The sequence below is a fragment of the Mustela erminea genome, chromosome 10 (assembly GCF_009829155.1).
Source record: "Mustela erminea isolate mMusErm1 chromosome 10, mMusErm1.Pri, whole genome shotgun sequence".
Taxonomy (NCBI): Eukaryota; Metazoa; Chordata; class Mammalia; order Carnivora; family Mustelidae; genus Mustela; species Mustela erminea.
Genome location: NC_045623.1, coordinates 71,499,565 through 71,525,826, shown reverse-complemented (window position 1 = coordinate 71,525,826; position 26,262 = coordinate 71,499,565). Strand labels below are relative to the sequence as shown.

At 38.8% G+C, this 26,262-nt stretch overlaps 1 protein-coding gene across 2 annotated transcripts in view; it reads right to left on the bottom strand.

The window, feature by feature from the left end:
- The window catches only part of AGBL4 (ATP/GTP binding protein like 4), a 1,622,967-nt gene that overhangs the window by 288,703 nt on the left and 1,308,002 nt on the right, over positions 1-26,262 (bottom strand). For both annotated transcript variants that reach the window (XM_032303312.1, XM_032303313.1), the window contains exon 6: positions 23,208-23,247. In XM_032303312.1, the coding sequence (XP_032159203.1) occupies positions 23,208-23,247 (40 nt within the window). The remainder of the gene's footprint in view (positions 1-23,207; positions 23,248-26,262) is intronic.

Here is a 26,262-nt window from a genome sequence, read left to right as displayed (position 1 = left end):
AGTTAAGTTCAAAGGTTTTTCTTTTAGTTTCTAATAGAAATCAGATTGAAACAATGGTAGACTTTTGAGACGTGAGGTAAAATATGGTCCATAAGCAAGATGGCCTGTTGCCATCTGTTTTTATATGGCCCATGAGCTAAAATAGTTTTTGTATTTTTAAATGGTTGAAAAATAATCAAAAGAAGAACATTTTGTGATACATTAAGCTACATAATATTCCATTTTCAGTGTTCATAATAAAATTTTATTGCACCCCCCTCCCACAAAGTAAAAGCTGAAAATCCCAAATTCTGATCTTCATAGAAGGATAGATTCACAGAATGTTTTAGTCAAAAAGACACTCTGGAATGATGAAGTATAAACCTCTCATTTTACAGATAAGGAAACAGTGGGAGAGGTGAAATGACTTGCTTTGAGTCCTAGCGAGCTAACACAGAGCTGGAAATCGCTGCTAAGTACTTCTCTCTCTTGCTGGCAAGATCCAACGTGTCAAACTACGACTCAGTATTCTCTTCTGCTTCTTCCTGATCCCCATTTTTGGGTAACATACACTGAATATAATATTTATTATAAAGCTATGCAGACCTTACAGTGTTAGTGCATTTTGTTCTCACAAATGACCCAGGAGAAATGTTGTATTCTCCCTACCTTGTAGAGCTCGCTGTTGTCCTTCTGTCCTATATATAGTCATGCTGGTCTTCTTCAGGTTGTCCACCCGCCTATGGTGAACCCTGTCCTCTGGCTCCCACCTGCTTCAGTCTCTCAGGGCCCTCACTCTACCCTTATGCCTTCTCACTGCAGGGTCTTCAACCTCTCCTTCAGCACCACCTCCAAATCCTATCCCACAGTTAATCAACATGTCCAAGTCCCCCTCCACTTAAAAGAGCTATCCTTTAGTCCTATGTCTCCTCTTTCCTTTCTTCCCCAGCCAACTTTATGAGAGTAAAGTACACTTGCACTCTCTCCTTCTTCACTTTCCACTGACTTCTCTCTTACCTACATGCAATTTCGTATCCAACCCTTCTCCCTCTAGTTCCTAACCCCCCAGCCCTGACCCCTCTCCACAGGGACTTCTGGGTGGTTTAAATCAATAGACACCTTTAAAATCTTATCTCACTTGACATCAGTGATCACTCTCTCTTTCTTGAAATGTATACATCTCTCATGTTCAAAGTCGTATTCCTTATATCAGGAAAGATGAAGATTGATAAACATCCTTACTCCAGCCATTGCCAGTGTGTCTCTATGCCTTTGCTGTCCTCTTTGCTTTGAATAACCTGTCTTCACCCCTTCTGCTCGTGTTTTCACCTGTGTTAACTTCTGTGCATCCTTGAAGACCCAGTTGGTACTTCCTCCTCTTGAAGCTTTCTCTGCCTGCCTTCCAAGAGTTGATCCGTTGCCTCTTCACTTGTACGGTACATTATATTCAAGTCAATTGTCACCCTTATCATCTTATATGCATTTACACATTTGTTCCTAATGCGGATTGCATTCTTCTTGGGGCAGGCAGGCAGGAGAATGTCGGACACGTGTGTGTGTGGTAGGATGAGATGGCACTTTATGATCCCTCCCCCATTTGTGCCCTCTTCCCTCTACGTTCCTATCAGAGGGAGACTTAGATGAAAGCAAAGGAACAAATGATCTCTTAGTAAGCAAATAAACATATGAGAATTATTGTATGAGACTCTCCTTGGGTAGTAAAGATATAAACTTTGCTACCTAGTGTTTTTTTCTTGAATTAGGAGCTGGTCTCTAGAAGATGTAGAGGAACCGGTGTATTTCTCAGAACAATAACAGGGAGAGCAGTGGACTGGTCCCAAAAAGTAAGGCTAAAACTATGCTAATAAAATAAATAATCTTTCTCAGGCAGGGGATAAGGCTGTACCATCCCAGAGAAAAGTGCTTGTCGTTGTGAGGGATGCCTAGTTCATACATTTCATAGCCATCACGACTCTACCTGGGAGAGAATGACCTACATTTACCTTTATTCATCAACCTGGGGACCAGGTCAGAGTCTGGAAGGACTGAGCAAACACGAATAGCAGTGGCCATAAGGCTGAAGCCTGAGGGAATGTGCAGTTAGTTATACTAGAAGGAATCTAGTGGAGAGCAGATTTGTTTTGAAGGAATAGGGTGTGGTTATCAGGCTGAGAGAATTGGAGAGGTGCCCACATGAGTGGGGGTCAGAGAAGGTAAGAAAGTCTGAGGTGAAGTCCAGGAGGAATTGATCACCCTCCTTGTGAAAGCCCGAGTGTGGAATTCTTCAACTCCCACCTTCTGCGATGCACAGGAGTAGATGAATTGGTTAGCACCCTTTATTCCTCTTACAACAACCTTTTGAAAGTTCCCTGATTCTTCAGTGAAGAACATCTGAATGAGAAACAGTAGAGTTTGGTGGTTAAGAGTAGAGTCTGGGGCTGAACTGCCTGGGATCAGATATCACCTTGGTTACCTACTAGCTGGGAAACCTTGAGGAAGGTACTTGACCTTTCTATGGCTCAATTTATTCATCTGTTAAATGGTAATAATATGGTACCAATACCAATATTGTATTGGCCTCAGGGATATAAACTTTGGTTATCAGCAGTGTGAGACCCACAGCTCGGGAGATACCAGAGGACCTCAGGCCCAACACATATTATTTAGACTAAACTTTTCACCATCTCCAACTAAGCAGTGATAGAAGATAGCAATTTGTACTTAACAAGGAGGGCCCTCTACATTTGGGTTATTATGAGTCTCCCCAATGCTGGCACACGGCAAATGCTCAGTAAATGTGTAGGTCAAATGAGTGGTGGGTGGCAGGACCCAAGCCGCAGGTACAGATCAGAGGAAGCAAGGACTAAGTCCTACCTACTTCCCTACTGACCTTGACACTCTGTCGTCAGGCTTTTAGGCTAATATTCTACCAGCACTTGTAAGTGCTGGGGTCTGCAATTCCTTTAACTGCCACTCACTCACTTTCTGACTTTAGGCAAGTCCTTTCTCCATTCTGGGCCCATGTTACTTCATGCGCAAAATGAAGCAGTCAGGCTCCTTTGGGTACAGCAAGTAGGTTTTACCTTGCGTGCAGATCTCAGTGTTCGGATAGTGGCTGGGTAGAGTACTGCACAGAGAGATTTTGAAACTGAATTGAAGCTGAGCATGATGATTTAGCAATGTCACGGATATGTGATAAGTGAACGGCAGCCTGTGTGTTATGTACTTTTTTTTTTTTTAACTCTCGAAATAGATAATATACTCTATACCCACTTGCTTTCAAGTATTCCTAAAGAATCACCCAGACTGAACGAGCACATCAATTATGGTGCCGTGCTTTTCTCATAATTGTGAAAAGTAGTTATGCTTTTCACATGCAAGTTACCAGTAAAAAGACTTACTCTACAAGAAACTGCTCCACTCAAGTGTGAGTAGATGAAATCAGATCAAAGAGGACCCTTCCACGAAGAAAGGAGGCAGAAAAGCCCAGACTGCATCCAGCATGCTTAGCCACTCACAACCTGGATGATTCCGAGTGAATCGCACAACCTGTCTAAACCTTAGCTGCTTCTTCTTCACAATGGGGTAAGAATATTTACCATCACAGAACTGTAATTAGGATTAGACAATGATATAATACATAGCCCCTAGCACAGTAAAGTATGCTATGTGTGCAAGACCCTCAATATTAGTTCCCTCTCTCATCTTCAAAGTGAATACAGGGAATTCTGTACTATAAGTGCCTTAGGGATAGAGATTGTGTCCTATTTGTCTCTTTATACCTAATTATTGACATGGAATAAATGTTTAAGAAGTACTGGCTTGAATTGAATCAAATTCAATAGAAATGAAAACAGATGGTCTTTTAGATTCCCGTCAGTACCAAGCACAGAACCTGGCATGTAAGCTGTGCTTGTGAACACCGGCAGATTATAGATGTGGTCTGATTTCAGGATTAAACACATTAATGGAAAAGTGTGTAATTTTCAGAGGGGCTCTGGAGGACGGGCCACACAGCCCCCCCCCCCCCCACTCTGCTGGTACTGTCTCATCAGGAAATCTGCCACTTGCAACTACTTCCTGCTCCTTACTTTGCTTCTCAGAGGAAAGAAAGTGGCCCAGATACATCTATTATGCTCTCTCTGCATTTATAGGGAGAGAAAGATTCTAATTTTCTGCTGTGGACCCAGGAGACACGCAGAAATCATGTCCTCTCCTGTTTGGGCCCAGACTATGTTGTCCTTGGCGAATGGTATGAAAACCACTGCTCTCCTTCCCCATCTTGTCTGTTTCCCTTTGAAGTCCCCGTCCTGTCCCAGTGACACCGAATGGACCACAACAATTTCAAATATCTGGGCCATTATCTCATTGTTCTAAATGACATATTTTGCCAATGGCCTATAAACTGTTCTCCTTTAGGTGAGTCCTAAAGAATTTCGTGGCCTTAATGAGTACATCAATTATTGTTCATGGAAGAGTCCATGTCTCCTTAAAGGTTATTTGAAGGTTGATTGCTATCTCAGTGCTTATATCCATCCAGCAAATCTATCTCAGCCTTATGAATGTATTTGACCTTTTTACAGGTACAGGGGAAAAATAACAGAACAAAAGTTAATTTAGACCTCTATAATATAACATTTTTTTCCTGAAAGAAATAAAAGGGCATTGAAATCGATACCTGCACAATAACACGCTGATGAATGTTGGGACCCAATTTTCTCATTTTGCTAACTCGAGATTGGGAATTCTGAATAGTTTTCAATCCTGCATTCTTTGGGTACTGTGAAGTCTGCTGTATTGTGTCCACACAATGCCGCTGCACACTCATTATGGGAGTACCAGTGGTCCTGAAAAGGTCAGTTAGTTAGAAATGTCAGCGTTCAATGGAGCCGCACAGACCTGTGTGCGCACAGATCCAATTAGAGTGGCCAGGCACCACCGCTGTAACCTGGAATCCTAATGAGCAAGCAGAGGAAAGGGGGAGGTGTCTTGTTTCCCTCTCTTTCTTCTTATTCAGAAGAAATGGAGATTGCTTTTCAACCGCCCTACATGGGGTTCTTTAAACTTTACCAAACACCACTTCGGCTCCCGAAGCTGGGAGGGAACCCTAGCTTCTCCAAAGGCTGAGCCCACCCACTGCAGCCAGATGTTGAAGGAAAGCAATGATGTGGGTGGGAGCAGTGCTTCAGACTTAGGCTGGTGGAAAGGAAGTCTTCACAAGACTTACACTCAGGCTGATAGCTAACTAAGAGGAAAATGGCCTTCTTATTAAGTTCATTTCTAAATCATTTCTAGGCTCTTACTATGTGGTGGGTCTTATGATTAAAAACTGGCCTTTATTGGGGCAACTGGGTGGCTCAGTTGGTTAGGAATCTGACTCCTGGTTTCAGTTCAGGTCATGATCTCAGGGTCATGGGATGGAACTCCTCATCAGGCTCTGTGCTCAGTGTAGAGTCTGCATGGGATTCTCTTTCCCTCTCCTTCCGCTCTTTTCCCCACTCACGTGCTCTCTCTCTCCCTCTAAAATAAATAAATACATAACATTTTTTTTAAATGACTTTTATCATTTTTGATGAACCTAAACCACTTGTACAAACTTGGGGGCTGATGTTTCCCAAGTTCCCCTATACCAGTGCTTCCCTATTTCTGATTTATCACAAACTGACATTTTGGAAACATCCATTGATTGTGAACATGGATGCTGCAGCAATGTTAAATTGCTATTAAAGTTTCTAAATGCTTTCTCTCCATTTCTATATTTATTTCATTGTGGACACACAGTTTATACCCTGCCACCCATCTGTGGATAATGCTTTGAGTGGAACGGTTCTGTCTACACCTCATTTGTTTGCCCAGGTTTACCTGCCATTCCTCACCTTCACTGACCCCACTATTCTGGACTGACAATCACACTGGACCCTCTTTTGTGGCTCAATCACTGCATAATTCTTGGAAACACTTTTTGATATTTACCTTTTGGCACCACAGCCCCCTCCTATAGCTAGAGCACTCTCCCAGTGGCCCCTGGTCTACAGTTCAGTGGATTAACCAGCTAAAACATGAAATAAAATCTTGGCTAACTTTGTTACAAGTATTTCAGGGATCATACTTTGAGAACAAATGAAGGATTTTACAGAGAACCCTACTGTTGGATTTCTAAGCTCAGCAGGCAGTGATGACCTACTCGGTTTTAGCACCCAGACACTTCAGCTGCCCTCCCTTCCATTGAGGCCACTGAGCCTCCTTGCCACCTGCCAGATCCCAGGATCATTCTGGATTCATGGTCAGGTAAGGGCAGGGACAGTGGCCAAAAGACATGTTGGATTAATAAATTAGCTTTTTACCCACGGCAAGTGGGGTTTCATGTCTGCTTTTGTTTAGATCTTTCTGCCTAGCTTCCCATATATATACCTTTGTTTCAGGCTCTATGACTGTTTCTTATCCTAATACTCCTTCTCTCATTCAGTCTTCTCTTACTACCTCTGCAAACTCTGATGAACCAGCGCCTGTGATTAGGAAGCCAGTGAGAAGTCAGAAATCCAATGGATGTTGAGTCCGAAAACCTGGGTTCAAACTCTGACTTTTAAAACTACAACCTTTTGTGTATTTAGGCAAATTCTATCATCTCTAAGAAAAAGATGCCTACTTCTTAGGGTTATTTTATTGTTCAAACAAAGTATTGGATGCAAAATCACTTTGACACTGTAGCATGCTCTATTAAGGCCAGTTATGATGGTGGTCATTATGGTTGCTACTGTTATCCCCTCTAGGGAAGAGAAGATGGTTAGGCGTGGTCCCTCCTCAGAAACTTTAGGGAGGAAGGAAAGATGTATCCAGAGGTTTGGAGTAGAAAAGCAGAGAGAGAATCAGGGCAGGGGACTTGGTGAGAGCAATAGGAACGTGTTTGAGACAGCCACTGTTGGTTAACTCTAGGGAACAAGATGCGGACACAGTCCGGAACATGGGAAAGAGCTGTCACCAGACCTAGGTCTCTAAGATAGTACAGTAAAGAGATCCAATGCTTCCCAATGCATCACTTAAGGTTGGATCTGAGTTCACCTCACAAACTAATTTAATGACATTTGATATAAGAAAAAACAAGTTTTGCTTCCCCTAAAAACAGCTAAAACCACCAATTCTCCTTTCATTGTTCTTATTAAAAACTCTTCTCCAACAAACCAGTCTTCTTTAGAATTTTTACCGGGAAAAACGAACAAACAAACAAACAAAAAACCAAAAAACCCAAAAAAACCTCTGAAAAACATTCAGTTATCCATCCAAGATTGGAACTCAGCTGGGCTAACCCCCCCTTATTTTTTCAGTTTCTAGAGAAGTTTATCAGGTTTATAAGACAATGAGTCAGCCATCATCTGAAGGGGAGGGAACATCACTGCAAGTGCTAAATACAGATCCTACTGGCATTTCAGAGTATGACCTACTAGGCTAGAGCTAGGTTAGTGAGCAAAAAATAACAGTTATCTGTGGCCACCAGCCTCAAAGTAGGACTTCCCATAATAACACAAGCTTTTCCATGGTTCTTATATATGCTAGATACATTATCTAATCTAATATCCACAACAACCTTATAGGGTCATTATTATTAGTCCCATTTTAGAAATTGGAGACCTGAAACTCTGAGACTGTATTTTGTACAAAATCATATAAATTATAAATGGTAGAGATAAGATTTGAATCCTGGTCTATCTAATCTCAAAATTTCTGCTGCCTGCTACTTAGAATTAATTTTTCTTTCCTTCTTTCCTTCCCTCCTTCCTTCTTCTTCTTCTTCTTCTCTCTCTTTTTTTAGTCATAGAGACTCATTATTTTTCTGTCTCGATAGTACTGAGTAGGCATTAGTAATGGCAGGTCAGCAAATCTTGCTAAGACCAAACTCCCACATTCCTTAAGCCTATTCTCATCACTCTCATTGCTGATGATTTAGACCAGAGCATGAAAAAGGTGTACCACCCTCTATGACCTGCCACTGTGTCCTTACTCTCTGGGAATTTTAAGTACATGTACTTGGATCACACCTTCCCTCAAATCAGTAGCACCCCAATACCCATTTACTAGAGTGCAAAGGAGTGTTATAAACTGGGAACTGGATATTGGGGCATAAAATCTTCCTTTATTATATGAGAGATCTTGCTTGTCTCAATCCATTGAACCAAAAATATTTCTCACTTTCATGACCAATGCAAAGGTTCTTATAGTTTAGGCCTATATTAGGATAGAAAGACACAGATGGACAAATGAGGCTATTTATTTATGGAAGAAATAGTAGCAAGAGAAGTCTCAATATGTTTTTCAGAAACCTTTGCCAATCTCAAAAAGCCAGGCTAATACTCATATATCTTGGGATTAAGGGAAGAATCTTTGAAGGAATCATAAAAGAAAATGGGTCTGAAAGGAGCAAAAGATATAATGCTGATAATCATCATCACTTTCATCATCACCATTAGCATTTTTGGAAGGCAGCTATGCTCACCACTATACCATCAACGCAGACCTCCATTAGCATTTTTGTAGCCAGCCTCCAAGATGGCCCCTGAATGATCTTCAGTTCTGGGCATTCATGTCCTTGTATAGTTGCCTCTCACAGCAAATAGGCTAACTTGTGTAACTAATAGGGTATTATAGAATGACAAGGTATGACTTCCTAGCCTGTATCACAAGAGATATTGCAGCTTCTACCTTGTTTTCTCTTAGGTTAGGCAATCTGAAGGAAGTCAGCTGCCATGTTGTGAAGAGTCCTATAAAGCAGCCTTATAAAGAAGTCTATGTGGCAAGGAACTGAGGCCTTGCTTCAAAAGGCAGCATCAACTTGCCATTCTTGAAAGATGATCCTCCAGTTTTCAGGTAACCACAGCTTTGGCTGACATCTTAACTGAAACTTTATGAGAGACCCTGAGCAAAAACAATCCAGCTAAGCTTCTAGGAGATTCCTGACCCACACAGATTGTGAGAAAATAAATATTTATTGTCATTTGAAAATGCAGGTTTGGGAAATTTGTCACAAAGCAATTCAATCAGAATAACAACTGTGTATTTAAAATCTACTATGGGCCATACACTTTACTACTCTAGTTACTTTTTATATATCTATATATGCCAGTTACTTTTTATATATATCATATCTAATCTTTTAAAAAATTCTAATAAGTATTATTATCATCCTACTCTTTTATAGAAGTAAGGCACAAAAAAGCTAACAGAGTTTCCTAAGGTCAGCTTTAACTGGAAGAGGAGGAAGAGGTAGGATATGAACACATAATGTATGTATGTAATATAAAATCCCTTGCTCTTTCACCTATACCTGCTGTTTTGCAGAGATACAATAAATAAATAGGAAAATAAATGAATAAAAAGTACACAGAGCATAGATCTGCTTTTATTAATTTCAGTCAAATTAAGATACTTCTTACTATGAACAACAATATGCAAATTAATTGGATAATCTACAAGAAACTGATAAATTCCTAGGAGCATACAGTTTACCAGGAATGAGTTGGAAAGAAATAAAAAATCTGAACAGACCGGTAATGACTAAGGAGATTGAATCAAAAACCTCCCAATGAAGAGAAACCACAACCTGATTGTTTTACTGGTGAATTCTACAAACACTTAAAGAAGAATAAATGCCAATTCATCTCAAACTCTTGGAAAAACTTGAAGAGAAGGGAATATTACCAAATTAATTTTATGAGGCCAACATTAACCTGATACCAAAGCCAGAGAAGGAGACTACATGAAAAGAGAACTACAGGCCAATATCCCTAATGAATATAAATGTAAAAATTCTCAACAGAATACTAGCAAATGGAATTCAACAGCACATTAAAAGGACCATACACCATGATCAAGTGGGATTTATCCCAGGAATGCAAGGATGGTTCAACATACTCAGAACAAAAACACAATATACCTCATTAATAGAAAGAAGGATAAAACCACATGATCCTTTCAATAGAGACAGAAACAACAACAACAACAACAAAATCCCACATCCTCACATGACAGAAACTCTAAAAAAACTGGGTATAAAAAAGGATATACCTCGGGGACCTGGGTGGCTCAGTCGTTTAAGTATTCCCCTCAGGTCACGATCTCAGGGTTGTGAGACAGAGCCCCACTGTCTCACAGGCTGTGCACTCAGTGGGGAGTCTGATTCTCTCCTTCTCCCTCTACCTCTGTCCCCCTCCCATGTACTCTCTCTCTCTCTAAAATAAATAAATAAATCTTTTAAAAAATATATACCTCAACATAACAAAGTCATATGTGACAAACCCAGAGGTAACATCATATTCAACAGTGAAAAGTTGATAGCTTTTTCTCTAATATCAGGAAAAAGACAAGGGTGTCCACTCTCACCACAAATATTCGATATAGTATTGGAAGCCCTATTCAGAGCATTTAATAGCAGAAAACATGGAAAAGGTATCTGAGTTGGAAGGGAAGAAATAAAACTGTTTCTGTTTGTGGATAATATGATCTTATATAGAGAAAACCCTAAAGGCTCCACCATAATGCTGTTAGAACTAAAAATAAATTCATATACAAACAATGAATCATGAAACACTACATCAAAAACTAATGATGTACCATGTGGTGACTAACATAACATAATAAAAAAATTAAAAAAAACAAATTCAGTAAAGTCACAGAATAGCAAATAAACACACACAAATCAGTTGCATTTCTATATACCAACAACAAACTATCTTCAAGAGAAATAAAGAAAACAATCCTATTTACAATAACATCAAAGCTAATAAAACACATAGGAATAACATCAAAGCTAATAAAACACATAGCTAAAGTAAAGGATCTGTACACTGTAACCTTTAAGACAATGATGAGAGAAATTGTAAAAGAGGGGTGCCTGGGTGGCTTGGTCACTTAAGTGTCTGCCTTGGGCTCAGACCATGATCCCAGTGTCCGTGAGTCCCGCATCAGACTCCCTGCTCAGCAGAAAGCCTGCTTCTTCCTCTGCTCCTCCCCCGATTCATTCTCTCTCCTCTCTCTCATAAATAAATAAAATCTTAAAAAAAAAGAAATTGTAAAAGACACAAATAAATGGAAAGATCCTGTGTTCATGTATTGAGAGAATTAATATTACTAAAATGTCCATATTATTCACCTAGTAATGAGTCCTGTCCCAGTGCAGAGATTCTACCCATAGAGCCTCAGCTGGGCCTAGCTCTTCCCATAGAAGGTCTGCTGCAGAACAGATCAATGCTTGCTCTGTTGCTCAGACCTCATAATTCACATATTTAATTTAACATAGGCATAGAGATAGTCATTGCAAAAATTCATTTGATTTTGGGCCATAAGTTAATACCAGGGCCCAATTTATCTCCCAATTTCATGGATTATGCTTATAACTCAACTCTCAGCCAATGAGCACAATGGATTTCCCTGGGCACAGGTACTTGTTCAAAGTCAGCTCATAATGACATAATCACAAAATGAGAAGCAATAGAGATTCTGCTGGGACTTCTGGGTGAGAGTCTCTTGATTTTTCCAATTAGACTAGAATTGGGGAGAATGGAAATTTTGCAGCTTCTACAGCCATCTTGAGACCACATGTGGCCTGGGAAAGGAGTCGACACCAAGCGAGTGGAGTTAAGAGAAGGACAAAACCAGATTGGGTCCTATGAGCCCTATATCAAGATGCTTAGAAAGGCTGACTTATTTCTGGATTATCTATTTACATGAACCAATTAATTGACTATTTTTCACTTCAGCTACTTAGGTTGTGATTAAAGACTCCTACCTATATAGTTCCTGTGCCTTAATTTTGCCATGCATGCCCTGAATTACAGTTTGTCTAGGCCTAGGACCTACATTCAGTCAAAGATCTTACCAACTCCTTCCTGATCTGACCTCTGTCATACTGATCAGTTATGGTGCCTTTGGGTTGGGTGCTCCACCTCCAATTCCCCACCCGAGAGCTCAGCCCACCCATGTGGATATTCCAAAATGGGATCCTTGTTCCCTTACCATCAACCATCTCACCTAGTCCTGAGGTATGGTGTCTGTAATAGACTTCCCAGGACAAAGATCCTAGGAACACACCACTCAGGGACAATCTCAGAGAGACAATCTCAAGGACCATGAGAATAAACAAAACATGTTTCTCCTTGCCTTTATATGTTTCTTTATACGTTTCTAAAATTGTTTTACTTAATTTAATAAATCTTCTGAGTGGCACCCAATGCTGTTGTTTTTCCTTGTTGACATGAGATATGGACATTGGAGAATGGAGTTCAGAATGTAAATTGATGCAAACTTTCTGGAAAATGAGCTGGTAACAAGGCAAAATAATTCCTTAAATGTATTAGTGCTCTCTTGCCCACAAATTCTACTTCTAGACTGTCCAGATATAAAACTTACATAAAAGAAGTAAAAAGGTTTTTCACAAATAGTTTTATGGTACAGTTATTTGTAAGAGAAAACATCTGGAAATAACACGAATGCACAACAATAGGATGTGGATTTTTATAAACCAGACTATATATAAAAGACGGACGATACTAGAGCTTTTAAAAATAAGTATGCCTTTAAAATGCTCATAAAATGCTCATGGATGTAGTAATTCAATCCCTAGTAATATATCTTAAGACAATAACCTAAAATGTAGAGAAAAATATATACACAAAGGTTTATAAATTATTCATAACATCAAGAAACTAGAGTTTAAGTTAAATATACAACATTACTGGCATGGAGAAATATTTTTCTTGTAATATTAAGTGCAAAATCAGGATAAAATTTTATATTCTACATGATCTCAACTATGTAAAACAAAATTATACATGCATAGAAAAAAAGGCAAAGAAGTAAATGTGTTAAAATATTAAACAGTGATTGCCTCTGGGAGATAACTGATTTTCATCTTTATAACTTCTCTGTTTTTTCAAAATTTGCACCATGGGCATGTGCAATTTTTTAATAGAGAAAGTTATTATAAAAAGATGGTAAGTATGTAAACTACATAGCAACATGAAGATTGTTTATGAAATAATGTTAAGTGAAAAAAGATGTATATAAAAACTTACTGTGATTGCAATTATGTAAATATGTTTCTGCATATAGACAAGAACTGAAAGAGAAAATGTATAAATAGAATTAGGTTTTGTATTGTGCTAAGGATGTAGGACTAGGAGTAATTTATTTTTCTTCTTTAAAAAATCCTTTAAAGTTGTTTTAATGGCATGTATGCAATTTTTTGAACCATCAGCTCTATGCATATCCACTGTGTTACTAGCCTTCTGAAGTGAGGCCAGGAGTCATCTGGCTTGTCTTCATTCCTGGTCCTGGCCACTGTGGACTGATTCCACAGGCCTCCTGTCGGCTCTAGAAATGGCCAGAGGCACCTAACAATGGCTAGTTTGGCCTCTCTTGTTCTTTTATTTTCCAGAGGGCTTGAGTTTACATCATGCAGGACTTTAATTGGAGACTAAGTTCAAAGTTGCCATGTAAAGGTCAGCGTCCCCAGGCTATTGCCATTCAGCATAGGTATTGCTTTAACAAGGTTAAGAGGGGATAAACAAACAAACAAACAAACAAACAAAAGCCCCCAAACCCAAACCAACCTTAGGATATTTCAAATCAGATACAAATCTAGCAGTGATTTTTTTAAAAGGAATTTTAGGAAATTTTTTTTTAGGAATTTTAGGAAATCAATTGTCTCTTCAGGACACAGCCTAGTTAGTGGAAAAGCCCCAATGACTGTGGCATCACTGACAATCCAGACTTTCCTTATCCCCAGCAAAGTGGGCTAACCTGAATACTGTCTGGGAAAGAAGACTTCATGGGCCCATACCACAAGTGAAGTAATATTTCTACGTAGGAGTAGCAGAAAAGGCAAAGGATTTAGAGTCAGACAGATATGGATTTGAACCTCCACCACTTGTTAACTCCACCACTTGTTAACAGTTTAGGTGGGCAATTCACATAATTATGCAGCATCTTTATTTTTCATCTGTGAAAGAGAAACAGTGATACCTGTCTTATAGGATAGTAGAGAAAATTATGCGAAAAATATATTAAGGCACTTAACACAGCTTTGGCACCGAGTAGTGAGACTATTTAGATATTTCCTAAATGCTGTCCTTTTAGTCTATACATCAAAGAACTATGACAGTTTGACAAGAGCACTAAGATAATTCAGCAGGGGAAAAACAGTCTTTTCAACAAATGGTGCCTGAAAAACTGAACACATTCAAAAGAGGTAAGCTGGACTCCTACTTCATACCATATGAAAAATTAACTTTTACAAGAGCATGACTTTGTAACCTTGGGTTAGGTAATGTTTTCTAAGATATACCAAAATCTAAGTAACAAAAAGAAAAAAAAAGGTAAATTGAACTTCAACACATCACAAAAACTTTTTTTGTTTTGTTTTGTTTGTTATTCAAAAGAACATCAGGGGACCTGGGTGGCTCAGTTGGTTATACATCTGCCTTCAGCTCAGGTCATGATCCTGGGTCCTGGGATCAAGCCCTGCATCAAGCTCCCTGCTCAGCAGGAAGCCTGTTTCTCCTTTTCCCACTCCCCCTGCTTGTGTTCCCTCTCTCACTGTCTTTCTCTGTCAATTAAATAAAATCTTAAGAAAAAAAAAGTACATCAGGTAGGTGAAAAGACAACCCACAGAACAGGAAAAATATTTGCAAATCATACATCTGAAAAAAGACCTCGTATTCAGAATATATATTTTAAAACTCTTAAAATTCAATAATAAAAATACAAATATAACTTAATTAAAATGACTGAGGAAAAATAATTTGACTAAACATTTCTCCAAAGAAGATATGTAAATGGCCAAAAAGCACATGAAAATATGCTCAACATCATTAGTCATTAGGGACATGGAAATAAAAACTACAATGAGATACCATTTCACCCCCACTAGGATGATTAAAATCAAAAGACAGATAATAACAAGTGTCAGAAAGGATGTGGAAAAATTGGATGTGTCCTACATTGCTGATAAGAATGGAAAATGGTACAGCTATTTTGGAAAACAATTTGGCAGTTCCTCAAAATGTATATCCTAACATTTACCATATGACCCAACAATTCTATTCCTAAGGTTTATATCCAAGAGAACTAAAAACATATGTCTACACAAAGACTTATACACAAATGCCCATAGCAGCATTATTCATAATAGACAAAAAAATGGAAACAAATGAAATACCTACCAATAGATGGATAAACAAATCATATATTCATACAATGAAATATTATTCAGCAATAAAAATTAATGAAGTACTGACACATGCTACAATATGGACAAATCTGAAAATATGCTAAGTGGAAAAATCCTGTCAAGAAAGGCCATGTATTCACAGACCTGTACCCCTGGGGATAAGAATATATGTTTATAAAAAATAAAAAATTAAAAAAAAAAAAAGAAAGGCCATGTATTGTACAATTCCATTTATATAAAATGTCCAGAATAGGCAAATTCAGAAAGACAGAAAGTAGATTAGTGATTTCCAGAGCATGGGGGAAGGTAGAAATTGGGAGTGACTATTAACAGAGTTTCTTCGCGGGGTGGTGATAATCTTCTTGAATTAGTCATGATGGTTATATAACTCTGTGAACATACTGAAAACAACTAAATGATGCATTTAAAAAGGTAGATTTGATGGTATGTGAATTATATCTCAATAAGAACATTATTATTTTTTTTTAAAGGTATGACCAGCACTTTTAACTTGATGATGGGAATGTGAAAATCTTTCTGGAAGTATGATTAAGGAATCATTGCCAATTATTCTAGTTTCCCTCACTGCAGTCCCTTTCCCTGTGGGAAGAGTCTACATTTCCACCCTGTTGAACTTGTTAGTGGTCATATGACTTGCTTTGACTAAGGAAATGGGGGCAGAAGTGACCCTTCCCAAATTTTTTTAAGAGAAAGTACATGGCTCACCATCTCTCCCTTCTCCCTCTGGCATGGTGACCCAAATGGCAGGTGCTGCGCCTCACATAATCTCTTGGCACTTCTTTGTGCACTTGTTGAGTAATTTCCAATTGCCAACACCTGCAACTCTATCCTGAAAGCTTTCTTTGGCCACTGGAATCTGCTATGTCCATACTCTGAGCAGATTGGAAGTGTCAGGGAATTAACACACACATTCTCACTCTCACTGTGTCTTTTGGAGGAACACCTCTGAGGCTTATTTTCTACACAGACCTCCAGGGTTCCCCAGTTTGATTATGTCCCAGTTGCCTTTAGTGGTAGCTTGCTTAATCTTTCTTCTTTTCCTGTATTGCATCCTGGCTTTCCTTTCAAGGTCTCTGGGATTATCTCCCAAATAAATGTCTTGCACTGCAATCTTTGTCTCAAGGTCTTCTTCTTAGGAACCCAAACTAAAACACCCAGCTATGTTCCAAACAGAGAATGCTTGGTTTGGGTGCTAGAGTAAAGAGGATGTGAAGCAGAGCTGACTCCAATCCATGAAGCACATGTACCAAAAGTGAGAAATAAGACTTTGTTTTTGAAGCTTCTGCAATTTTGATGTCATTGTTACTTCAGTGTAATGTCATGACTAGTAAACTAAGTACAACTTTCCTCAGTAATTCTCATTCTAGGTGCCACACATTATAGATATTTTTCCTAAGGAAATAATTAGACATGCATACAAAGGTCTTTATATAAGAATGTTAACTGAAGTGTTATTTATAATTAAATAATTGGGTACAATTTTATATATGACAGTAGAATTACAGCAGAATATTTTTCAACTATATGAAATTTCCTCTTAGAGAATATTTAATAACATTGAGAAATGTTCACACTACATTCAAATGAAACAGTTTACATGGTATCATCTGAGTTTTGTTTTTTAAATTTATGTATATACTTGTATATACATGTGCAAAAGTAACAATCTCTCTTCTCGGTCTGATAGTTAGGGGTTTTACTTGGATAGGAGAAAAATGTTTCTTCATACTGTCTCCCTTTTACTGAAGAGATTATAGAATAAACTTTCTAAAAAGTAAAGAAGAAACTATAGATGGATTTTGGGTCAAATGGCTAAATAAATTCATGTTTCAATAAGTCTGTTCCTTCCCATCCAATAGTAATAGCGGATAACATATGAACAAAGAAATGAAAATATATATTTGGGCTCTGCTCTGAGAGGGATATCGCCACAAAGTTGAAATGTACAGAAATGTGAAAGGTAAGTTTTCCCAAGGCTACTTGCTTGATGAGATCTGAACACAGAAGCAGGAAATAGCAGCTGAAGTTTGCTTCCTATGAGATAACATAGACTAAAAGTACTCTGGAACAAGAGGATCAGAAACATGATCTTCTGCTTAGAGTCCTAGGGTGGAGCTTTAATGTCTTGAAAGGAGCCTGGGCAGAAAAAGTGGCTGCTGCACAACTTTCTGGCAGATAGCTCCTATGCATTGTAGGCCTAGAGAGGTGAGGAATATAGACATAGAAAACAGAAGCAATGCCAAGCTATTCTGCTAACATTTTGTCACTGGGTTCAATGTATCCCCATTATTTACCAGGTCCAATACTGAAGATGTGGGTTGAGTTAGAACAAAAACTATCATACAGGGAGATGTGAGCACAGCAGGGATTTTTTTTGGGGGGGGGGTAGGTATTGGGAATGAAGAAAGAGAAAACCAGAAAGCTTCCTCTTCAAAGTGATCTTACAAATTAAAATTTCAAAATGCATGAAGAAATTAAATGCTAAAAATGATACTAAACAAAATTAAAAATTATAACTTGAATTCTCTCCAGATGAAACTTATTTTATAGAACAGTCAGAGGTTTTAAAATAAGCATATTGAGGATGTTCAGAGAAACAAATGAAGGCATTAAAACAGAATAAGAAATTATGAAACAGAATAGGCAGAAATAAAACAAGAACAGGTGGATATGAACAAAATTAGAAATCTTGGAAATTAAAAATATATAGTCATTGAAATATTGAAAAAGGGAAAAAAGTCTAGACTAGACATGGTTGAAAAGTGAATGTATAAATGCAAGTTATTTGTAGGGACTTCAGAATCAGTACACTAAGACAAAAATTACAAAAACTTATGAGAAATCAGTTAACATCCATGGAAGGCCTCAGAGAATCCAACAGTCATGTAATATAAGTTCTTGAAGAAGAGAGTCCAAAGAATAAGGGAAAGCAATATTTGAAGAGAAAATTTGCCAACAATTTCCCAGAATTAAAGAAAGACATAGATTCTCGGGTAGAAATATATTCAGAGTACCAAGCAGGGTAAATAGAAACAAATTCATACCTACATATGTCAAAGTGGAAAAAACAAAGCAAAACAAAACAGAACGTTAAGATTAAAAAAACAATCTCAAAACCTATCAAAAATATATGTTATCAAAAAGAAATAATGGGGTGCACCTGGGTGGCTCAGTGGGTTAAAGCCTCTGCTTTCTGTTCAGGTCATGATCCTAGGATCCTCAGGTCATGATCCCAGGATCCTCCGGTCATGATCCCAGGGTCCTGAGATGGAGCCCAGCACCGGGCTCTCTGCTCGGCGGGGAGCCTGCTTCCTCCTCTCTCTCTCTCTATCTGTCTCTCTGCCTACTTGTGATCTCTGTCTGTCAAATAAATAAATAAATAAATAAATAAATAAATAAATAAATCTTTAAAAAACAAATAATGGAAGACTTCTCATCAGCAACTGTGTATGTCAGAAAACAATTTTAAAAATCTTCGAAGTACGAAGGAAAGTCTTCCTTAAACTAAAATTTATACCTAGCCAAACTATTAATCCAGAGAAAGTCAGAATAAGGACATACATAGATTAAGAGGATTGCTATGGACTCTCACTAAAATAGTTATTAAAGGATTCACTTTAAGGTAACACAGGAAATCTTGGGATATAATAAGCAGGAGAACACAAAACATCATAAATTGTGTAGGAAAAGTAATTAGCTCAGTGCTACTACTAATTTATTGTTTTTCACTTTTAAGTTTAACTTAGAAGTCTAAGTAATAATAATTAGGTGGTGACAGGGCAGTGTTCAATAGGTGGTTAAAACATATTTATATATAGATAACCCATTTTCTCAGCACCATACAACAACTAGTCTATCTCTCTCTTTTTTTTTAAAGAGTTTATTTATTTATTTGAGTAATCTCTACCCACAACGTGGGGCTTGAACTCATGACCCCAACATCAAGAGTCAAATGTTCTACTGACTGAACCAGCCAGGTGCTTCAACTAGTCCATCTTTTACTCTACTTTTTATGAAGGCTAATTGTGTCAAAGGCTGTAGATTTTGTAAGAAAATACATCATGAAATGTATATCCAAAGGGTAACCCATTTAGGTTAGAAATAAAATCAAAAGCATCCAAATCTGTAGATGAGTTGGGGGAAGGCAGGTAATATACAAAATTTAATACTAAAAAAAGGCAGAACAAGAGGAAAAAAAAAACAAAGAAAGTGAATGATAGAAAGTACAAATACGGTGGTAGGTATTTATTCAAGTATACCAGTAATTATAATAAATATATATAGAATAAATTCACCTGTTACAATACATGGATTTTTAGATATTACTTTAAAAAATAAACAGATGATACTGTTTCCAAAAGATTACCACAAAAGGGAAATGTAGAAGGATATCTCCCTGTAATTATAAAGATAATATTAAAATTAAGATTTATTGGTTGCCTGTGTGGCTCAGTCATTAAGCATCTGCCTTTGGCTCAGGTCATGATCCCAGGGTCCTGGGATCCAGCTCCACATGGGGTTCCCTTCTCGGAGGGAAGACAGATTCTCCCTCTCCCATTCCTCCTGCATGTGTTCCCTCTCTTGCTGTGTCTCTTTTTGTCAAATAAAAAAATCTTTTTAAAAAATTAAGATTTATTATAAATAAGACAGTATGGAGTTAATGCAGAATAAGTGTGGTAGACCAATGGAATAATACAGAAAGTTCAGAAACAGATTCTGTGTATAGAAAAATTGTTATATGACAGACACGTAATTGCCGATAAGTGGGAGAAAGGCGGTACTAGTTGTTGTAGTGTGCTGAGACAAGGGGTTATCCATATGTAAACAAAAAAATTAAATCCCTAAGTCATATCATACACAAATATCAGTACTAAATGAGATAAAGACCCAAATATGACACATAATTTGACAATTCTTATAAATAAGTACAGAAGAATATGATATCCAGGTAGGGAAAGATTTCTTTAAAAAGTCACAAAAGCAAAGCTCATAAAGTAAGAGATTGATTAATTTAACCCCAATAAAATATTTAAAATCTTCCATGTAGAAGTACATTATTAACTAAAAAAAAAAAAAAAAAAAAAAACCACCCACACAAGCCGCAGTCTGGAAGAAGATATTTGCAATGCATATAAGTGACAAAGTATTGATATTCAGACTAATAAAGAACTGTATGTCCATAAAAAGAAATGATAACCCAATTGAAAATGGAAAAAGGATATGAAAAGTCAATTCACCAAAGAAGAAACCAAAGTGGTCAATAGGCATATGAAAAGATACTCAACCCCATCAGCAATCAGGGAAATTATTATAAAAGCAATGGAATATCATTTCACATTTATCATGATGACAGGTAAAACTTTGTAAGTCTGACAATTCCAAGTACTGGGGATTCAAGGAAGTAGAAACTCTTATACTTTGCTGCTGGAAGTATATATTTGTTCAACTACCTTAGAAAATAATTGGCATTACATAGTAAATTTGAAGACGCACATAATCAATAATTCCTCTAACTATATGCCCTTATACACAAGCAGACAGGCACAAAATCCTCCTAGTAGCATCTTGGCAATTATAAAATCTATTAAAAAAAACTGGAAATAGCCTAAATTATGATGAATAAGGTGGAGATATAGTGATATAATCATATGCGAAATACTATATAGCAGTTAAAATGAATAAACCAGAGGTACATGAATCTACCTGAATTAAACTCTACACTATAATAATGATTAGGGGGAAAGTCATGGAATGTCATTTACAGTGTGGCATTATTTAAAGGAATTTTTATGAAAAGGCGAAAGATTTATGCGATCTGAAGAGAAACCAGAGTATTAAAGGAATTTTTAAAAGAATACCAGTTACACCTATTTTTTGGGGGGGTATATAAAGATATGGAAAAAATATTGAATTTATTATAGTGGTTACTTATAGGGTGAAGGGAGAAAGTTGCAATCAGGTAGGAGTGTAGAAAAGTCTCAATTAGATTTATAAATTTTTTTAAATAGAAGACTCTCCAGCATAGATGGTACAAATGGTAATACACGGCCCACGGTAATACATGGCACAAGTGAATATTTGTCTGGCAACTGGAGTGAGGCTACCATTCTGGGAGCTCCAGCTGTCCAGGTCCTACCTGTATCCCTGAGAGGTAATTGGATTAATGTCTCACAAGTGTGTATCTCATGATACCACACAAAGGTAGCCTACTTGCAGTACAACAGTGCACCACTCACAACACACCTTTTGGGAAGCTTTGACCCAGGAGGTATTTTTTTTTCCATCCAAAAGTAGGCAAAATTATAAACCATTCCAAATTCTGGCAGCGCTTAGCATTTTGCAGTTCCACAGCTCTTCAAAAGGAGTACACTTAGAATCACAATTTTTCTGCTTGAATTAAAGCAGCAGCAATTAGGAACAGAAAGAGCTAGTACAAAAGAACTGCAGTAAATGGGGTCTGAAGACATATCGAGAATCCCCTCCAATTCATACATCAGTGTCATACCAGGGTATGACCATGTGACCATTAGACTGAAATGTGGAAGCAGGCAATTTGGGTTACCATGTGTGGAGTAGAATAGTACACAATTACAAAGAACAGAAATCAAACGAGACGGGACAAAGATAATCCTTCACCAACACCTTAGTGGGGAGGGATTGGTAGGTCACAGGAGTGGAACACTCTAGTTATGTTAGTCCATGATTTGGAATTTCTACATGTTTATCATATATATATATATTAAACATAGCTCATCTATAGAACAGATGAAACATTTTTCAAACTATTTCCTCTCTGTTCTTCTAAAGTCCCAAGTTCAAAAATCTCCACAAGGTAGAAGGATAGTAGGGTCACCTGAACTGGGTAGATCCAACTCACATTTGTAGTCACTATCTTACACCTCAGTGACTGAGACCAGATAAACTAGTGTTTGTGCTAACCTAGTGCCTGCACAGGGCAATTCTTCAATCTCTTTGTAAGTGAGCCACCTGGCACCCAGATACAGCATGGCGAGCTTGGTAAAAGACAGAGATAACAGGGTACAGCCATACTGGTTGCCAGCATATCGAAATGGCCTCCATATTTATCAGTAATTAGCCACTCCTAGAGCCCCCAACCCTGCCATGCAACCACTCTGTCACACTTGCCCCTCCCCCAGGATCCCATCTCCCCAGAGTCCAGTAGCCAAAGTGTTAATGCTTCGCTCAGCAGGGGGTCACCAGGGCTGTTAAATATTTTGAACAGATGAATAGGACCCACCACACCCATTCTTGAATGCTCACTAACCCTGCTGGCATCATCATCCTCTTGGATCCCAAAAGAGAATAACCTTGGTCAGTTTTGCCTCAAGTTCCCAAACCAAAATAAAATACCTCTTAGGCAGGATTAAACTACTCAACCACTCTTTAGGCAGATGCCCTGCTTAGGGAGAAGAAAGGACCTTTTAATCTCATGGCCACAGCTTTGTTGGGGGAACTTGACTTTCCCCTAAAGGGAGAGACAAGAGTTATTCTAATCCTGAGCACGGAAGACCAAACCTGATCACTTTCTCAGACAAGTCCCTCCTTATGAGCCATCCTTCCTCCATTTCATGCCCCCTGCCAGGCAGTTTCCCTGTTCCCATGATTTCAAAACTTCTTTCTCATAAGACCAGGACAATTCCTTGACACTCGAGTCTATTGAATGATCTGGGGAGAACTTGGTCCCGGAATATGGAACAACATCAGAGACTCTGTCATCTGCAGAGTCAAGCGGAGGCAGCACAAAGCTGGGAGGGAGGAGGGGAAAAAAAAAACAAAAACAAACCAAAAACAAAAAACAACTGCCCAAGGGGCAGAGGATGGAGGGAGAAGCATTACTCATGGCACCGAGAATTCTGCTGTTCATCCAGGGAGTCAAAGGAGGAGGGCAGGAATTGCGTTTGTTTAGGCCACCAGGCATCGCTCTAGGAAATAAGGGAAAAGCCAAAGCAGAATGGCTGCACCTACTCACCGGGGCTGGTTATTGTCAGGAGGTCAAGCTGCCGCTGTTGCTGCAAAAGAAAACATACTGTGAGATCACGGAATTGAGCCAGAGCCAGACTGTGCTTAGCAGCTCAGGATAGACATGCAGACACATAGAGCAGGGTATAAGGTGGAGAATGGGGTGCTCACTCAAAACTCTGCACAGAGGCATTGAACCCTAGAGACGAAGGGAATGGATGGCCTTTCTGTTTATCCTTGGATGGTCAGAAGTGAGAGGTTTTAGAGGTCTTCCAGGCAAACCTATACTATACTTAGGGAAAGGCCATTGGCTCATTCTTCTGTACCAGATAATCTCTGTTCACACTGGCCATACTGGTTCAGTGTCTTGTATCCTGGCAATCCTTCGCTTTGGGTCCTTATGTCACCGTCACTCTCCATATATTCCCTTCTAACCAAGATATTCCTGGGCTGGTTTATTTTTTAAATTTGCTCAGCAACACTATGACAATTTTAATTACTGATGATCAAACCATTATTTTTGTCGAATTGAATCCTCATCTCTTTGTACCATATAACAATCACAGCAAATATCTGTCTGGTACATTGGGCCATATGGATTAGGCTGCTTGGATTTGGAGGCAACTGCCCTTGGCTAACCCAAGGACTGAGGAGATCAGTATCTCAGCAGGCTTGCCCCACATCAGAGACTACCTTCAGGGAGCCTCTGTCCTGACTTGGATGTCATGGGAACCTGAGGGTGGAGAAGTGTATATAGAGGCTGGGGGTGGGGCAGTGAGCAACTCTCCTACAAACTTAAGTTAGGATTTCTTAAGCCCCAGATGAGTTCGCTCTCTTTTCTACACTTGGATTTCTATAAATGGCTCTGGAAATCTGTTTTTTTTTTGTTTTTTGTTTTTTTTTCTCAAAAAGGGGTTCAACAAACTCCACTTTGAGAACCACTGCTCTAGGCTACATATTGTAGGAGCTTCTGATTATCTGATATTTCTTCTAATGGATCCTTTGCCATATTTCACCTTATCAGTATTTCCTGCACTATCTTGCCTCTCTCTAAGAATGGAGAACAGCTTCCTGAAATTTTGCTTAAGCAGAAATGGGAAGGCAGTAACATTTTTTGAGCAAGAAATATAGACCAGGCACAGTACCAGGTGCTTTGATGTGTTATTTCTTTTCATACTTTTGGCAGTCCTACAGGGTCGGTATTGCATGAGGTTCAGAGAGGAAAATTATCTGCTCAAGAGAACATCTTCATTAAATGGCAGGGCCAGTATTAGAATCCAGTCAGTTCTGATGCTGGCTTAAAAGCCCAAAATACAATACACCTAAATAATTATGATGATGCCTGAAGCTTTATAGGTGCTCAATAAAAAGACACAGTATTGATGCTGTTGTTATTACTATAGTCCATGTGGCCTTTGGTCTATATGAGCTATTTTTTCCTTTTCCGTAGAATTGTGGATACTTGGGGGTGCCTGGGTGACTCAGGCACTTAAGGGGCTGACTCTTGATTTCAGCTCAGGTCATGATCTCAGGGTCCTGGGATGGAGCCACTCATTGGGCTTCATGCTCAGCAGGAGTCTGTTTAAGATTCTCTTTTTCTCCCTCTGCGCCTCCCTGCACTTGTGCACACTCTTCCTCTCTTTTGAATAAATAAATCTTAAAGAAAAAAAAGAATCGTGAATACTTGGAACTCAAAAGTCATTGAGTTTGATCTGCTATGAGAACAGGATCCCCTCTACAATGGCCCCACCAGTTGTATGAACTGCTTGTTTCTCCCCTTTTCTTGATGGAGAACTCACTACTTCTTGATAGTTTGTTAGCTGTCCTTTATGCAGGATTAAATGTGGCTTCCTTATGACATTGTCACTGTTTCTAGCTGCCTCAGCCCATCACAAGGGTTGGGACATCTGCAGATCTGTGTCTTCTCTCCAGGCTAAAGATGCCCAGTTCCTATGTCCTTTCTTCATAAGACCTGGTCTCAAATCTTCTTGCCCTCATTGTCTCCTTCCTCCTCTATTTAACTTTGATCTGTCCCTATCAAACTCTTTAAGATATCTCGACCTCTTACTTCACTGACTTCTCATGAAACTAAAAGCAGATCTCTATTACCTCATGGACTTCTCAATCAACATCACTGTTTTCCTGCCAGCTTCTAACTCATTCCAGTTGACATTTTCAAGCAAACAATGCAACTCCAAGATGTCACTGACCTACACTGTAAACACACATCCTTGCTCTGAAAAGAAACACACACCCACACACATGGGCTAGAAGGACTGCTGGAGCCGGACCGTCTTCCCTCTCAAACACAGAACCAGGCCAGTAGCACAATTGGCTCAAGCTGCCTTTGCCAAGGCCAACCTTTGTGGCTCAGCACTCCTCTCATGCATGAGGAAAGAATACAATATGTCCCTCTGTTTTCCCATAAGCTTGACTTTGTGATGACTGTGGTTGGTGAAAGAAGTTTATTTATTTGAGAAGAGTCTATTTCCTAATTAAGAGCTATCTCTAAATGGTGACTCTGTGTCCAGGCTCCAGTGGAGAAAAAAGAGAAGAAAACCTGACAGGAGGCAGACAGACGTGGGCTTTTTTCTTGGCTTCTCTGTGGAGTTTGGATAACTTACTGCATATCTCTGGCCTCAAACTTCGCACCTGTAAAACGCCGGCAAGAGAAATATCTTCAGAGAAAGGGAGTCAAATGCAACCAGGTATTGTGCTTACGGGCTCCCTCTTCTGGTGTGAAGTGTTCCTGTGAATCCCTGTAGACAGAACACTGGGGGCTCAAAGGACTCAAATTTTCAGCTCTTCTTTGACATTGTAATTTTCAGTGCATGTGTGTCTTCCTCACTAGTTGGAGAGTATCATAAGCGCCTAGAAGATGTATTATTCAGTCCATGGCATATAGTAGCCCTCTGTAAGCATTTGCTAAATTCAATGAAGCATTCCTAGAATCCACATTATCCTTTTACCACACCCCCACCCCCAATGACTTTGCTTATGCTATTCTCTCTGCCTAATTTTTCATGACCTTCTGTCTTCTTGGAGGTCTCCCCTCACTGCTCCAG